This window comes from Protopterus annectens, chromosome 9.part0, assembly GCF_019279795.1.
Source record: "Protopterus annectens isolate FY-2018-M chromosome 9.part0, PAN1.0, whole genome shotgun sequence".
NCBI classification, from domain to species: Eukaryota; Metazoa; Chordata; order Ceratodontiformes; family Protopteridae; genus Protopterus; species Protopterus annectens.
In genome coordinates this window covers 904,342,058-904,360,734 of record NC_056743.1, presented here as the reverse complement: position 1 = coordinate 904,360,734, position 18,677 = coordinate 904,342,058, and the positions used below count along the sequence as shown (strand labels likewise).

At 39.8% G+C, this 18,677-nt stretch overlaps 1 protein-coding gene across 1 annotated transcript in view; it reads left to right on the top strand.

Moving 5' to 3' along the window:
• BAZ2A (bromodomain adjacent to zinc finger domain 2A) overlaps positions 1 to 18,677 on the top strand; it is a 3,667,728-nt gene that overhangs the window by 2,183,714 nt on the left and 1,465,337 nt on the right. The window contains exon 20 of the mRNA XM_044083634.1: positions 17,122 to 17,266. Within this exon, the coding sequence (XP_043939569.1) occupies positions 17,122 to 17,266 (145 nt within the window). The remainder of the gene's footprint in view (positions 1 to 17,121; positions 17,267 to 18,677) is intronic.

The following is an 18,677-nucleotide window of genomic DNA, read 5'->3' as shown; positions in this document are numbered from 1 at the left end:
CTGGCTCCAGTGATAGCTTTCTTCAGGCTAAGAGGAATACAGATCTATCCTTATTTGGACGATTGCCTGATTCTGGCCCAACGAAAGGACAAACTTCTTCATCATTTACAGTATGTGATAGCAGTGCTAAGATGCCTGGGGTATTCTGTGAACGAAATAAAGTCCAGTCTAGTACCCTCTCAAGACATGTGCTTTCTGGGTGTGAGACTGAATACAGCATCCCAGATGGCCTTTTTGACCCCGGACAAACAAAAGAATCTTTCTCTTTACTTCCATCAATTGTCTCATCAGTCCAGGCTGACTGCAAGGACAGTCCTTCAAGCCTTGGGGTTCATGGCATCTTGTATTCTGGTACTTCCCAATGCCAAACTGCATATGAGGAAGCTACAATGGTATCTCAAAAATGTATGGACGCAGCACTGCCAGCATATGGACACTGTCATTCAGATAATACCTTGCATTCAAAAGGAATTTTTGTGGTGGGCTCAGGAATGTCACCTAAACAAGGGACTCTCTGTGACCCGGCCAGAGGCGAGTCAGATTCTAACGACAGATGCCTCAGACAAAGCTTGGGGAGCTCATCTAAATGGAAAGTGGGTACAAGACAAGTGGCCTGCCAGACTTCAACATCTACATATCAACATGAAGGAGATGTTAGCAGTCCAATTTGCATTAATGGCTTTCAAGGATTTACTTCTTCCAGGGCAGGTGTTGGTTCTAACAGACAACACAACTGTCATGTGGTACATCAACAAGCAAGGGGGAACGCATTCTTATCCTCTATGCAGACAAGCAATGATTTTGTGGGAGACTGCTCTCAGTTTACAGCTAAATCTTCAGGCAAGGTTTCTGCCGGAGCACAGAACTCCTTAGCAGATGTGTTGAGCAGACAAATTATGGATCCCCACGAGTGGAAATTGGATCCTCATGTATTTCAGAAATTGACAGTGTTATGGGGAACTCCAGACATAGATCTGTTCGCTTCTCCACTAAACTACCAGCTGCCAAAGTTTTGCACAAAAGGGTTTCATCCCACAGCTTGGAAAGTGGATGCTCTCTCATTCAATTGGAGCAATCTTCATGTGTATGCCTTTCCACCTCTGCCTCTCCTCCCAAAGGTACTCCTGAAGGTCAGACAGGACAAGCCAAAGATGATTTTAATAGCTCCAGATTTGCCTCGACAGCACTGGTACCCATTACTGAGAAGTCTGGTACGGGAGCCTCCATGGCCTTTGCCTTCGATTCCACACCTGCTGTCTCAGGAGAACAGTCATTTACTCAATGTCAAACTTCACTCTCTACATCTAACAGCCTGGCATATTCTGTTTTAAACCCTGGAGCATCTCAGCTTCCACAGCAAGTTTTGAATGTTATTTTGGAGGCCAGAAGGCCTAGTACAAGGAAAGTGTACGCAGATAAATGGAGGAGGTTTTTATTTTGGAGTACAGCAAAGGAATTTGATGTTTCTAAGCCTAATTTAAGTGTGGCTCTTCAATATCTTACTGAGTTACTGGACAAAGGTTTGTCCTTCTCCTCTATTAAGGTTCATGCTGCAGCAATTTCTGCTCACTATGACTGTGACCCACCATTGTTTTCTCATCCTTTGTTTAAGCAATTCCTTAGAGGGCAAAGAATATAAGACCCCACGTAGAGCTCCTACTCCTGCTTGGGATCTCAATTTTGTGTTGGAGAAACTCACTCTACAACCTTTTGAGCCTGCAGCTACTGCCGAGTTGAAATATTTATCATGGAAGACTGCTTTTTTGTTGGCCATTACCTCTGCGAGAAGGGTTTCTGAATTACAGGCCCTTATGGTGGTTGAGCCTTTCTTAATTTTCCATAAGGATAGGGTATCTTTGCATACTAATCCTTCCTTTATGCCTAAAGTGGTTTCTAGTGTGGCTTTAAACCAGACTATTCATTTGCCTACTTTTTATGCAAATCCCCAAAATAAAGGGGAAAAGATTTTGCACACTTTGGATATACACAGGCAGTTGCGATATTATTTGAGCAGAACTAAAGGGTTCAGGAAGTCTCAGCAGTTATTTGTTTCATTTGCTTTGAGTTCTCAGGGCAAGCCTGTTTCAAAACAAACTATTTCTAAGTGGATTGGGTTTTGTATTGCTTTCTGTTATTCCCATCATGGTAAGGAGATTCCAGCTGGGATTAGGCCTCATTCCACTAGGGCTACTGCCACTTCTACAGCTTTTTTAAGGGGGGTGGCAACTAAAGATATTTTGGAGGCAGCTACTTGGAGTTCAGTGCATACTTTTGCTAAGCATTACCACCTTCCACTTTACTCTAAATCTAGGGCTGGTTTTGCCACTGCAATTTTACAGGGCATTTTGGCAGCTCCTAATGCTTTATAGTTTTACCATCCTCCCTTACCTCTGCTTTGGGATTCTACCCATATGTAAGGACTGCAGCAATGTGAGATGAAGAACATAGTACAGTTTTGTACCTACCATAAATGTAGATGTTCGAAGATCTACATTGCTGCAGTCCAATTTACCCTCCCTCCTTCCCCTCTGTAGTTAGAGGCGGTTGTGTGGTTTGGGTTGTGAATACTGTAAATATTGTAAATATTGTAAATAGGAGTAGTGCAGGGGTGGGTGGTTGTTTTTTTTTTTGCTGTCTTTTGGTTTGGGCCTTTCTTTTTAGGACCTTCTGACATCTGGGGCAAGAAAAGACTGAGGATATGACGTCGGTCATGCGCTTTTGTACCCTGACGTTCTGATGTCAGTTCTAAGCGCCTTGACCGACGTCAGCCTTATACTTTGGTATTCGGGCCGACCGAGGACAGCGGACTACCCATATGTAAGGACTGCAGCAATGTAGATCTTCGAACATCTACATTTATGGTAGGTACAAAACTGTACTTTTCTCCACTTCTAGTAATTTCCCAAAAAACAATTCATACATTTGAATAAGAAAGAGACACTAAATATAAGAAACGCATACCATGTCAGTACTTAAAACTTTAAAAACATAAATTACATACTCTTGTAACAACGTCATAACATTAAAAAAACAGTAATAATAATTTACAATTTAAACTCATTATCCTAAAATATTGTGCAATTTAAAAATGCTAGAGATGCTAATCATTTATACCTGGATACTAGGATGCATTTAAAAACAATTGCCACCTCAACTCCAGCACATCTAGATGTATGTCTAAAATGCTACCCTGCTCATCCTTGGGTAATTTTCGAATAACTAAAAACTTAAACTGGTGTCCTTGACATTCCTGCAAATGCCTATAGAGGGAACTGGTGCCTCTCTTATTTTTCATATCCCCTAAATCCTCCCCAATTCTTACTTTAAAATTTCTGCAGGTTTTGCTTACATAAAATATGGGGCAATCTTGACATTTTGCCACATAAATCACATTGCTACTGTTGCAGTTAAAATGCCCCTTGATATAAATCGCCTTTCCGTTTATATTAAAATTTCCCCGTTTCGAGAATAAATGAACAGTATACACATGTATTGCATTTATGGTTCCCAGTTCCCCTGTTAAATGTGCCATACCCTGTACCCCTCTCAAAAATGTTTTTCAAGGATCTATCTCTTCTAAATACAAATTTGGGAACTTTTCCCACTCTTTGTGCAATATTTGCATCAAACTGCAATATTTCCCAAGAACTGCATTAGCCACACCATTGTAAGTGATTATTAAACTCGTGCTAGTATTGGGTTTATCCTTTACCCCAGCCTGTGTTTTGGTTTTTGGGCCAGTGGGATGGAAGAGCCTACCTCAAATGGAGAAATTCTTAACCTTCTGCAACAAATAAATCAGCAGTTGGCGGTTCATACAACTCAGATTAAAACCCTGATGGACAAGCAACCTAGCATTGGTAACATTTTTGGGAGCCTTGCCTTTCCACTTACCCAGCCATCACCATCCTCTATTGATAATGTCAACTCTGGACCATTTGGCCAGGTAAACCAGGAGACTAATCAGGAGAATGAAAATTATGGAGAAAGACAAAGTTCTCCAAATCAGTGTACGATCGGTAGCAATGGCATATGAAAGGAGAACAGATTTCAATTCCTGTGGGGAACTATGTGGACTCTTCACGTTCTCAGATGCAATCCACAGTGCAGGACAAGTTAAAAAGGTTTGAAAGAGACCTTTTGGCCTTTACGAAAATCCAAATGGAAAATGCTTATTTGATCAGAAATATAGAATTAAAACAAGTACCTCGAAGCCTGAGACTGTGGAGGTATCCTAATGGTGCTGATAAACACAGTGAATTTTTAAATGAGCTGCACCTTTTATTTGACCGGGCAGGCATTGATTTGATGAAGCTCATGGTAAAATACAATCAGATTAAACTTGACCAAATGGCCAAGGACTTGGATGAACTGGACAAGATTATTAAAAACATCAATTTTAATCAATGTCAGTTGTCTTATAATAATGTTTTTAATCAAGTCAGCAATGTATGTAATTTTGTATTCATCCGTAAAAACAACAAAATCAAAAGGGACATTAACGAATATGCCAAAGGTATTGTTTATCCGTTATCCCCAGGGCAACAGGTCAGTGGTAAGCAGCAATCTGAAAATGTTGTGAATCAGGAGGTGGAAGTGATGCAAAACCCGTGGAATCAACAGGATCAGCGAGCCAGCGTCTACAGTCTGGTGCCAACATGGAGGATGCAGTAAGACGGTCGGAGAGACTTCAAGGCAAAACTGGCAACCAAACGTCTTCTTTTTCTTTTTTTGGGAATACCCGTCGAGATTTTGCAGCACAGGGGGCGAGACCCAAAAGCTTCAGGTCACGGAACACGTAGAGGGGCCATTATCGGAATTATACTTGGACAACTATCGCTTGAGTGTATGTGTAAGTAAACATAGTGACAATTACGCAAATAATTTCAATATCCAGGCTACTAATGTTGTTTCAGCTACAGGGGAGAATGTAAGCCAGTACAATTCTTTGTATTCATGTGACAGTGTAATGGTATTAGCTCGTAAAGTTGGTCAGTGTGACCTCAACTCAGTACCAGTTTGTGAAGCCGGTCAGTGTGATTTGGTTCCGGCGGGTGAAGCCGGTCAACGTGACTTTGACCATGGGTCTTGGACAAATTTATCAGCACAAAAACAAAGCCTGGACTTAGACAAAGACGAATGTGTAGACTCAAATATTGAGATGGACATATCAATTAATAGTTTAAATGGGGAAATAATGAAAAATAACACAATTACATATCGATGTGATTGTAATGGTTGCTTTGTGAAAATTGTGATTCATATATCATCATCTTTCGGCTGTTCCCGTTAGGGGTCTCCACAGCAGATCATCTGTTTCCATTTCTTCCTGTCCTATGCATCTTGCTCTGTCACACCAACCACCTGCATGTCCTCTCTCACCACATCCATAAATCTTATCTTAGGCCTTCCTCTTTTCCTTTTACCAGTTGCTTCATCCAGCATATTTTTCCCAATATACTCAGCATCCCTCCTCAGCATATGTCCAGACCAACGTAATCTTGCCTCTCTGGCTTTGTCTCCAAACCTTCTAACCTGGGCTGACCCTCAAATATACTTATTCCTAATCCTGTCCACCCTCGTCACACCCAGTGAAAATCTTAACATCTTTAACTCTGCCACATCCAGTTCAAACTCCTGCCTTTTTGCCAATGCCACTGTCTCCAACCCTTATAACATAGCTGGTCTCACTACCCTCTTGTAGACCTTCCCTTTCACTCTTACTCGTCTGTCACAAATCACTCCTGACACTCTTCTCCACCCACTCCATTCTGCCTGTACTCTGTTCTTCACATCACTTCCACACTCACCATTACTCTGAACTATTGATCCCAAGTATTTAAACTCATCCACCTTCGCCACCTCTACTCCTTGCATCCTCCCTCTTATTCACACACACATTCTGTCTTAGTCCTGCTGACCTTCATTTCTCTTTTCTCTAGAGCATATCTCCATCTCTACAGGGTCTCCTCCACCTGTTCCCTACTCTCACTACAGATCACAATGTCATCTGCAAACATCATAGTCCACGGGGACTCCTGTCTGATCTCGTCTGTCAAACTGTCCATCACCATTGCAAATAAGAAAGTGCTCAGAGGTGATTCTTAATGTAATCCCACCTCCACCTTAAATGCATCTGTCACTCCCACCGTAGACCTCACCCCTGTCACACTGCCCTCGTACATTTATTTATTTAATTTTATTTTACATTTGTTGACCGGGCTAGTCTAGCTGGATATATGTCCATTTTCAGTAGAAGCCCGGGGAGATAAGCTCCAAACAGTTAAAATAAAGTTCACATCTACAGAAGTACATATTTAAAATGCAAATACATTCACCGTAAAGAAAAAAAAAACTTTTAAGTGGTCACACATTTATAAAGTATAAAAAATGCAAAATATTTGACTAGACTTAGTACAATTACTAATGAAGTTACAATTAAATATTCAGAAAGAATAATAGATAAAAAGTACAGTATAAATGTAGATAAGAAAGGAAGATAAAAAGAAAGTAAAATGGATTAGCAGTTGAGTAATACATCTAGTAGTAAAACATGTCACTTTTTTAAGAATACAGTAATAAGAAAGACTATGATGGAGAGGTAGAATAGTAGTTAAGATTAAATTATTGCAGAGATGAGAAGGTAAGGTTGAATTAAATAACAAGAGCATGTTGGTCAGTCAGGTTTGGTACAGGGGCACATCCAGTGTATTTTGAGGAAGAGCTTAAGTTTATTTTTAAGCAGAGTAATAGAGGGAAGTGTGGAAAGTTCAGAGGGAAGTGGGTTCCAGGTTTTTCCAACAGTATTAGAGAAGAGAGCATCTCCAGCTGTATTTTTTGATTTATTGATATTTACAAGAAGTTTTTGTGAAGATCTTAGGGACTTCAGCTTATAGTAGGGGTGAATAAGGTAGATAGGTTGAGTGTCTTGGCAGGTTGATAAAGTATTTTATGGGCGATGGTCAGTTGATTAAATTTCAGCTGCTGCTGCTGTAGTTCAAGCCACCCTAGATGCTTTAGATTAATACAGTGGTGTGTTCTGAAAGGGTTACCTGTGGCAAACCTGGCTATAGTTTTCTAGTTTCTTAAGGTTATTTTTCGACAGATTAGTCAATATGGGTGAGGCATAAAGAAGGGTAGAGATTAGATGGGTGTGGGCAATAGTTGTTCTAGTTGCAAGAGTGAGGAAGGGTTTGATCCTGTAAAGAGAGCCTGTTTTTTTATTAGTAGTTTTCAAAGTGTTGTTGATATGGGTGTCAAAGTTAAGGTTGTTGTCTATGGTAATACCTAGCAGTTTGGTAGTAAGATCTTGGGATATAAGTGTACCATTATTGGATGTTACAGTGAAGTCTATTGGGGGAGATTTACTGGTAGGTGTAAAAAGGAGAAGTTTAGTTTTTTTAAGGTTTAGTAGGAGACAGCGTTTTGTAAACCATAGTTCTACAGAGTCAAATACATCTTGTGTAAGGGAGCGAAGTTCAGATACAGATGTGGCTGAGCATATAAGTGTAGAGTCGTCAGCATATTGTATACATGTAGCTTGGGGATCTACTTGGTAAAGGTCATTGATGAATATAGAAAACAGGAGAGGGCCCAGTATGGACCCTTGAGGGACACCAATATTAACAGGAGATGGGTAGAAAGAATGGTGTTCCAGAACACAGCTTGATGTCTGTTATTTAAGTAGGACTGGAACCATTTTATAGCTAGTATGTCAAGTGACAGATTTGAGAATGTTTGAGTATATTGTGATTTACCATGTCGAAAGCCTTGGACAGGTCAATGAAAAGTGCCGAGGAAAGCATGTTAAGGTTATGTTTTTTGTTGATGGTGTCCATAAAGGAAAGGAGGGCAGTAGTAGTGCTATGGGAAGGTCTGAAACCATGTTGGGAGTTGGAAAGCAGGTTATTATGGAGAAGGTGGTCTAGCAATTGCCTGTGGATACATCTTTCTATAATCTTAGTTAAAGGAGAAAGTAGGGCTATGGGATGATAGTTGGAGAGTTCAGTGGAGTCTCCCCCCCTTATGAAGGGGAATAATATGAGAGACTTTCCAAAGTTTGGGGATATAGCCTTCAGTGATGGTTCTATTGATGAGAATGGAGATGGGGTAAGCAATAGATTTGGCTGCTAACTGTAAGTATTCTGCGGGTAGTTGGTCAGCAGAAGGAGTGCATGGTTTGAGTTTTTGGATAAGGGTGAGAATAAATGCTTTTGGGACAGGTTGGAAGAGAAATTGAGGTGGTGGGTTAGAGTCAGAATTAGATATAGTTACATTTTGAGGAGAGAGCTGACTGGCAAGAGTTTGAATTGCTTTGGTGAAAAAGGTATTAAAGGCATTAGCAGTTTGTTTGGGATTGTCCTTGTCAGTGCCTTGTGGGTTAAGTGTGATAGATTGACCGGGATGTAATAATTGATTAATACTTGCCCAGAACTTTTGTGGTTTATTATGGTGGGTCTGCTGAGATTGTAGGTAATAGTTTTGTTTATCGGACTGTATAGCTTTTTTTGTTTCATTTATCAGTTGTTTCTAGTTTTGGAGGTCAACAGGGTTTTTAGTTAAGCATGATTTATTCCAGTATTTATTTCTGAGATGGATTTTTTGCTTAGTTTCCTTAGAAAGCCAAGGAGCAGATTTAGTTCTTATCTCTAATAGAGCGGGTAGGAGCATGGTGGTTGAGTATGGCTAGGAAATTAGCATTAAAGTATTCAACAGCTTCATCTAGAGAAAGGTGTTTAAGGGGGACCAATTACATGCTCTAAGTTCACTTAGGAATAGATCCAAGTTGAAGTTTTTCTTGGTTCTAATTGTCCTAAATATGGGTTGAGTGGGCGGATAGGTTTTGAGCCTGATAATGTAGGTTAGTGAGTGATCACTTATGTTGTCAGGGAGGGTTCCAGATTCAAAAGTCTGGGGTTGATTATTAATGAGTATTCAATCTAAGGTGCTTTCTTTCTTATTAGTCTTGTTTATTCTAGTAGGGGAGGTAATAGTTTGGGTAAATCCATAGAGATTAATATGGCTAGTAGGGTAGTTGTTGCAACATTTCCAATCAATGTTAAAATCACCTAGGATTATTGTTTCTTGGGGAAGGTTTTGAGATAACCAGCAAAGGATGTTTTCGATGGTAGTAATGTTATTGCCTGGAGGAACATAGATGCAGATAATGTAGATAGATTTGACTGAGTTTAGCTGAAGCTTGGTAATAAGTATCTCAGCATTAGAGTCCTGAGGAGGTTTTTGGTTGAAGATGGTTATTTGAAAATCAGATTTGAATAGAACTGCTACTCCACCACCTTTCTTGGCTACACGGTCAAGACGTAAGATGTTGTAACCAGGTGGGATAACTTCATTGTCTTTAGTTACAGGTTTTAACCAAGTTTCTGTTAGACAAATAATATCAAAGGAGTAGAGTTCCAAGAGAGCATGGAGCTGTGTTATTTTATTATTAATGCTACATGTGTTGAGGTGAACTATTAAGAGTGAGTTGGGTGTTTTTTTTTTAAGTAGGTGGATGGTAGAGGGGTTTGAGTTGACGAGTTGAGTGGTAGTGGAGGTGTTTGGACCAGGGTTTGGGTGAATATATCCCCATCCTTTAGGGAGAGGAGTAGTGTTAGATATCTAGGATTAGTATATGTACTGAGAAGAAATGGATATCTTCTGGTATTAGGGAAGTTGTATCTAATGTGGGCTGTCCTGTGGTATTTAGGTAGTAGATAGCTGGGTGTGGAAGTAATGTTGAAATGGTCAGTGTGAGAGGCTAGTGAAGAAGATGTAGATTGTTTAGTAGGATAGAGAAACTGTGAATATACTGGGTGCTCATAGGAGGTTAGCAGGTATGCTAGAGTTAAGGAAGGTAGAAGTGTGAGAATGAGTAACCTCTGTAAGAGGACTAGGGTGGAGGGTTTATTCATTGCCATGGTAGATATAAATTATTACTATAGGCACAGAGGTATAGGAAGTGGTGGAAAAAAAGGCGAGAAAATAGAGAAGATTGTTTAATGGAAATGTGATTGGTGGAATGGAGAAGGGGTGTGGTTTGATAGGTATAAGAGTAGGACCTCTGGGGGTAGGTGAGATTTAGGGGTAGGGGAGCGGAGTGAGCCCGCAGGGCGAACGGAGCGGGTTGAGGGTAAGTGAAGAGGTGTGTTGGCTGTTGGGTAGATAGAAGGGAGGGGTAAAGGCTGCTGGTTGCTCAAGCTCGTAGCGAACTTTGAAGCCCTGATGCAAATAGTAGACAGAGGCCTACTGTACAAGTGGGCCTAAGTCCATAACAAAGTTTCTTCCTTCCTTGATAGAGGGTGCAGAGAATAAGAGGCAGGTATGTGAGGCCACTGGAGTTTGGATAGGGTTCTTTTATCACCAGGTAGGTTGTGGCTGTAGCAGGATCAGGACAATGTTGAGCTGGGTACTTTGGGGCGAAAGGGAGACAAATGTAGAGGAGAGAACAGAGTTAACATTCAGCAGGTTTCTAGGCAGTAAAGCTAGCAGTAATAAAATAAAACATTTACATTCCGACACAGTTAATAATGAAGTTAAATGCAATTCTTATAGGCATTCTAAGCATGTGCCTAACAAATCAATAGGAATAGCATACAAGCTAGGTGCAGTAGAACTAAAATTAAGTGAATAAGGTCAACATTAAAGCAGTTCAGGCATTGACTATAAGTAATATTGTAAACATGCTAAGGTACAATGGATTTTCTTTCCTTTTATCAAATAATAGTTTACTTGCTGGAGACCAGATTAAAAATCCCCAGAAAGAGGTAGAACGAAAGTTGGGGGCAGACACAGACTCAAACCTTAATATAAAGGCAAGAAGGGAATCGTCATCATCTTAAAGTAAACAGGTAAAGGAGAGATATGGGCTTATGCATGTTCAAACTAGAACCACAATGGTGGTACAATTACAAGCAGCCGTTCCAGGCTGTAATCCGGTAAAATAAACGTCCAAAGCACACTCAGGCTAGCTTCACATGTGAGGCACTTTTACATCTAGCCGTACCAGGCTGTGAGCAGGTAATAGGGATTTCCAGAGTGTCCAGATTAGCTCCACGTGGGTGGCGTAGTTGCAAATAGCTGTTTTGGCTAGAATAGCGCTAAAACACTTGAAATTGAACAATGCACCATCATTTCAGTAATGAAATTGCAAGGACAATTGTTCGCTTGCAAGGCAGTAAATAGTGTAAAACCTAACCGAATGCTCTGACTAGCTCCATGTGGGTGGTGCAGTTTCCAATAGCCGTGAAGGCTACAGTCACACTACTAACGTGGAGTAGGACAAACCACAGTCTTATCTGTTATACAATGCAGGAATAATTGTTTGCATGTTATTTACAGAAGGAGAGACTACTACTACAACTAGGCATTCAGGTTATCACCTCCGTAGTTCATCTGTTAAAACAAACACGCTAGGTGAATGGAAACCGAATTACTAAAACAGTTACAGCATAAGGCGAGTAGACCCAGGTATTACAAACAGGTTAGAGGACACGGGGCTAAGAGATAGCTTCTACTTAAGGCTTCACATGGGTCGCATAAATGATAACCATTACTTCCTTTGAACAAACAGTAACATAAGATACAGTAGTTTTAACAGAGGCTGAGTGAGAGGAAAACCTGCTATCCACCATGTAATCTTTAACGTTTTCTCAAATATAAAAAACAGGAACAACAAGACAAAGTATTCATAACCATTACAGAGCGAGAGAACAGCCCTTTTATCAACCAACACAGAAGCAGTATCAGAGTGTTATATGACTAAAACATTCAGTCCCCAATAAACACTGCAGCAGTTAGACGAGCATTCAATTCACAGTGCATACATCCATAGTATACCAGATAATGAAACCACTGACTCTACTTACCAGAGGCAAAGATGCTGGGGCAAGAGCGGACAGCAGCCAGGGACTTACAAAAGTGAAATAACGAAAGATGGCGCCTCACAGGACAAGGGGTATAAGTAACTTCCCAGAGGACTAGAGGCAGCAAGGAAAGGGAGAAAGGTGTGCAACTGATGCAGGTGGGTGGGACTAGTGACAAGCCACACCTGGAGAGGGTATTGGCTATCCCAAAACCTGGAGGTATAGAAGGGATGTAAGACAGGATAAATAGGACTAGACAGGGAATAAAGAAAAGTACAATGGCAATGTCAAGATGAGAGCTTAGTAGAAAGAGAATTGAAGGAGAAGCTAGAGAAGAAACTATCAGAAATGCAGGTAGCTAGAGGTAAGTAAGGTAGGACATGAGTGGGAAAGGTCTAAAATAATACAGGAGTCTAATGAACATAAGATACAGGAGGGTAAATACTGTTTCAGCACAAGATGAGTAAGAGGAGGAGCAGGTCAAGAACTTAAGAAATATAGTGAAGTTGCAGAGGTAAAACAGAGAGAGAGGCAGTGAATAATGGATAGGATGAGGGTGAAGAAAGATAATAAGTAAGAAATATAGTGAAATTACAGAGGTAAAACAGAGAGAGGCAGTGAATACTGGATAGGATAAGGGTGTGCCACCTAGTGGGCAAATCTAGTATTGTAGGAAAGTGTGTGAGAGAGCTAACTGGTGAAGAACTGTGGAAGATGGGATACCTAGTAAGAGAGGATTATTGTAAGTGAAGAGGTGTGTTGGCTGTTGGGTAGATAGAAGAGAGGGGTAAAGGCTGCTGGTTGTTCAAGCTCGTAGCGAATTTTGGAGCCCTGATGCAAATACTAGACAGAGGCCTACTGTACAAGTGGGACTAAGTCCATAACATACTTTCTTTCTTCCTTGATAGAGGGTGCAGAAAATAAGAGGCAGGTAGATGAGGCCATTGGAGTTTGGATAGGGTTTTTTTTATCACCAGGTAGGTTGTGGCTATAGCAGGATCAGCTGGGTATTTCTTCCTTCCTTGATAGAGGGTGCAGAGAATAAGAGGCAGGTAGATGAGGCCACTGGAGTTTAGATAACATTCTTTTATCACCGCGTAGGTGTGGCTATAGCAGGATCAGGACAATGTTGAGCTGGGTATTTCTTCCTTCCTTGATAGAGGGTGCAGAGAATAAGAGGCATGTAGATGAGGCCACTGGAGTTTGGATAGGGTTCTTTTATCACCTGGTAGGTTGTGGCTATAGCAGGATCAGGACAATGTTGAGCTGGGTATTTCTTCCTTCCTTGATAGAGGGTGCAGAGAATAAGAGGCAGGTAGATGAGGCCACTGGAGTTTGGATAGGGTTCTTTTATCACGGGGTAGGTTGTGGCTATAGCAGGATCAGGACAATGTTGAGCTGGGTACAGAGGCAAAGACGCTGGGGCAAGAGCGGACAGCAGCCAGGGACTTACAAATGTGAAATATCCTGTACCACTCTTACATACTTCTCTGACACTCCCGACGTCCTCATACAATACCACAACTCCTCTCTAGGCACCCTGTCATATGCTTTCTCTAAGTCTACAAAAACACAATGCAACTCCTCCTGACCTTCTCTGTACTTCTCCATCAGCACTCTCAGAGCAAACATTGCATCTGTAGTGCTCTTTCCCGGCATGAAACCATATATAATGAATTTAAAATGGGAAATGTATTTCATTTAGTGGGAAGTGATGGTCAAAGTACAATGGAATGTGTAAATGTAAATGAGGTTGAATATAATAACTATGACATGACCAATGATTATAATTGTGGCTTGGATATTAACATGTCGAATCAATGGGAAAATAGTATTCACAATTTAAGTGGGCAATCCAACATGGAAATTTTAGTTCAATGTTTGAATGAACAACATTGTGAAGATAAGGGGCTGGAGCCTGAGATTATTGTAAATGATGAGTGATTTTAAGATTTACAATTATTCACAATTAAATCTTAATGGCCAACATGCTAATTTATTAGATAAAGGTTTTTCTTTTGTACCCTGGAGCACAGGAAATGTAGTAAACACTCTTACTGATTTGAAATGTTTTACCAGGAAGCTAAACGTGAAGGTTTGGTTTAACCAAGACAGTGAACTGGGGAATTTTGTTTGTGAACAGTACAAGAAACCAAGTACATTTAACCCCCCTCTGAACAATGTGATTGGATTATTTGAAAAAATATGTGAAAAGGATATTAGGCAAGCTTTATAATACTTGCAAAACTTGGGAACAAGATAGAGCCTCAAATATGACTAAAGAAGAACAACAGTTGTTGGTAGATTTGACTAGCCACACAACTGTCCGATTTATGAAACCGGACAAGTGCAACAGCATAGTCATTATGGATAAGGGAGATTATCTTGATGGGATGAATTCCTTATTATTGGATGGTACCTATGAAGAGAGCTCTCTGAATGAAATAAAGGTTGCATACCGTAAGATAGACCTAGATCAGAACATGCAAAAAAGTTTGAAAGTTTTTACATACATTAGTAAGGACTCTTGGCAATTCTTAGACAAGCTTAATGGGATTGAGGTCACTCCTGATTTAATGATGGTCACCATCGACGTATGCAACCTTTTTTCAGTAATACCTCATGATGAAGGGTTAAATTGGGTAGAACAGCAGCTCAATAAGATCAACCTTTTCAACCAGGATGAGGTGAATAAGTTTATTGTATTGATGGAGATAGTATTAAAGCATAACTACATTCATTTAGAAGGGCAGTATTACAGACAGGTTAAGGGTGTGGCAGTGGGAGCGGCATGTGCCCCCATTTTTGCCAATTTGGTCATGTCCTTCTGGGAACAGGAATACCTGATGAATAGTCCCTTCGTGGCACAAACAGTACATTACACTAGGTTCCTGGATGACCTTTTCCTGATTTGGAAGGGAACTGAGGACAGTTTAAAAGAATTCATGTGGTACATCAATGAAAAAGTATATTTTTTGAAATTCACCTTTGAATATAATAAGGTCAGGATCAATTACCTGGATGTTGATTTGGAATTGGATCAGGTGAATAAAAGGTTTGTAACTAGGATTTATAGAAGGCCAACCTTTTCCAATTCCTATTTGGATTGTAGAAGTTGGCACCCGCACCGTCAAAAGAAGTCCGTTGTGAAAGGACAAATGGTGCGGGCTGCCAGAATGGTCAGTTCACAGGAAGAATTTCTTAGTGTATTGGAATTTGTCATACAGATGTTCAAGCAGAGAGGGTATCCAAATGGCCTGTTGTGTGATGTTTGTATTGAAGTAAAGAGTAAATGTGACCAAGGTATTTATAAGCCTATTTTGGAGAATGGAATTTGTGGACCTCAGGGTGGGGTAATGGATAAACCCAATACTAGTACAAGTTTAATGATCACTTATAATGGGTATGGCTAATGCACTTCTTGACATAGTTAAAAATAATTGGGAAATATTGCAATTTGATGCAAATATTGTACAAAGAGTGGGAAAAGTTCCCAAATTTGTATTTAGAAGAGATAGATCCTTGAAAAACATTCTTGAGAGGGGGACAGGGTATGACACATGTAATAGGAGAATTGGGAACCATAAATGCAATACATGTGTATACTGTTCATTTATTCTCGAAACGGGGAAATTTTAATGTAAATGGAAAGACGATTTGCATCAAGGGGCATTTAACTGCAACAGTAGCAATGTGATTTATGTGGCAAAATGACAAGATTGTCCCATATTTTATGTGGGCAAAACTTGCAGAAAATTTAAAGAAAGAATTGGGGAGCATTTAGGGGATATGAAAAATAAAAGAGGCACCAGTGCCCTCTATAGGCATTTGCAGGAATGTCAAGGACACCAGTTTAAGTTTTTTAGGTATTCAACAATTACTGAAGGATGAGCAGGGTAGAATTTTAGACATACATTTAGATGTGCTGGAGCTGAGGTGGCAGTTGTTTTTTAAATGCATCCCAGTGTCCAGCTATAAATGAGATGATTAGCATCTCTAGCATTTTAAAATTGCACAATATTTTAGGGTAACGAGTTTAAACTGTAAATTATTATTACTGTTTTTTCTTTTAATGTTATGACATTGTTACAAGAGTGTGTAATTTACGTTTTTCAAGTTTTAAGTACTGACATGGTATGTGTTTCTTATGATACTTAGCGTTTCTTTCTAATTCAAATGCATGAATTGTTTTTTGGGAAATTGCTCAAATTGTTTTAATTGTCTAATTGGGGTGGGTATATAGCTGGCTGGGTGTGTTCTTTGGTTTATTGTTCTGAAGAAGTCCCTTGAGTGGGGAAGAAAGTGCTAAACTTGGAATAAAGTGTGGATTTTGTGCCAGTTTGTGGTGGTTCAATGTTCCTTGCTGGTGATTGGATTACTTGGTATTTGCAGTCACTTGTGCTGTGTTTGACTAGTAGCATGGATGCTGGAGGAAGCAGATGCAGAAGGATGGAAGTTAGTGACCAATAGCTGATTACCCATCATATGGGAAAAGAGGTGACTTTTATCACTGCATTGGCAACATCTACAATAATTCAGTTGTATCTTTGCAACCTGAAGAGTTTAGCATGTTTGTGTTGCAAGCAATGTGCACTGCTTGGTTGGAAGGTTGCACATATTTTGAAGTGTGAATACACCTCCTGAGGGAGTTGTGGCAGAGCTTGCAGACTGCTGAAGGGGTGGAAATAGGACAACCCACAGGATCTAGAGACTGGCTCACTTCCTAATCCGCAACTCTTGTCTTCACTAGGGAAAGCATGGGTTAGACTACTCTTGCCCAAGTGGAGAAGAATGAATGAAAAATCTGGGTACAGGAAGGCAGGAAGGAGAACCATTGGGCCAATCATGTGAATAAAAAAAAGGAACTTCATGAGGTGGTGTTCATTTCAGTGTTAGAGTCCCTTCCAGCATGGGGATGTATTAGATTTGTAACATGAGTAAGTATGAAGAAGTCTGATATTGTTATTGGAGTTGAAATCATTTAACAGTTTTTTTAAAAAAATGTAGTATCTTCTTTTTGTGAGAGTTTGTTTTGGCTTTAAGCTTGCAGATTTGTTGGAGAAACATTTAGTCATTTGTTTTTTTCAGAGTAAATTGTGTACCATCTTATGATTATACAACCTGATTGTGGTGTAGTTGTATAGTTATAATTACTCAATGGGATTTTGATTCTACAAGTGTAAAGGGAGATGAATCATGTAATCTTTTTATATTAAAGCATCATCAGTTATGATTACCTTTTTATTTTCTCTTACAGCGTCAGATGTTCTTCCGGAAAAAGCTACTCCATGCATCCCATTCATTACGAGCCTTGTTACTGGGTCAGGACCGCTACAAACGTCGCTATTGGGTATTTCCTCACTTTGGTGGCATCTTTGTCGAGGGGTCTGAAGAGTTACTGGGTATGTAACCTTATCTTTTTAGCATGGTATTTTAGGCAGTCTGACGGGCTTTTTTCCAAAAGAATAATATAAAATGTCTGTGATTTCATCCTGTGATACCTGAAACTTTGGTTCAGGGATGGACACAAGTTACTTAAGATCATTGTGTGTGAGACGCTAAAGCAGCTAGCCACAGTTTTTCTACTTCTCTTCTTCTCTTCTTCTTTCTTTTCTTGAAGAGAATTAGCTTTTAGACTGTAGAAGTACTCTTAGAGGAGGCTTGCATCATGAGTCATGCACATACTGGCACCCAAAAATGTTCAAGAGGTGTTGGCATCATGATTTGCAATAACACAAAGGGGAACAAAAAAAGGTATTGTGTCTAAATATTTAGTTTTCTAGGAAGTGATGTCCAGATTTGTTTTTCCCACCAGTCCTCATTTTAACTCCTTTATTTGTGGACCTTAATAATCTTATTTTTTTAATGTTTCAATCCTTATAATTTTGTTACATTTATCTGATCCCTCACTTACCATATGTGGGAAAGTTACTGAGAAGGTTGATAATGTACCGCCTGAATCATACTTAGCAGTTCACAAGCTCATGGATCCATTCCAGTTTTCACATTTGCCATAGTAATGACACTGCCCTTATTACAATTGGTAATAAACTACTTCTGCCTGGAGACCAATGATTACTCTTTTTTTGGTTGTGTTTTGTGTCTCTGCTGCATCTTGGAATTTGTGTCACAGTATACCCAACTAGCATTTCATTCTTCTGCAGGCTGTCCTCTACTCTCCTAGATTGGTTTATGTTCTACTAGCCTGGACTAAACAAGAGAGTAGTGGCCGCAGGGCTTCCTTTATTACTTTTATTGCTTATGGTATCTATGCTTCCCCATAGTCATTTGATTAGAAGGACAGAGTTGTCTTACCACTGTTATCCTGCTCAAATGCAACTCTTATCTCTCTTTTTATCAGGAATGTATGATGAGTGTAAATTTATAAGTGGGTAATGTAGAAGCCATTCATTATTGGCTTTGCTCTAACTGGGTGAATCTCAGTGTTCTCTGTATATTATTTTCGATCTCAAAGCCATCACAGACACTTTACATGATGTTGCCTAAGACCCGGGAATAGCTGAACACATCTTTTCTAAACAATGTACCCAAAGCACTCTTAAATGCTTCAACATTTGTGGCCGTCCTGTTACCTTAAGGCATTTCATTGCAAATTGTACCTAATCTACCATGGAATGATCTTCCTAAAGCAGTGTTATATAAACAGGAAATTAAAGCAACTTAAACTTAATCCTGAAGGTGGCTGCCACAGAATAATTTACACATTTCTATACTAATATGAAAACTCCTCTAAGTAATCTTTAAGCGACCAAACACAACGGCAATATTGTCAGCCTATCCATTTAACTTAAA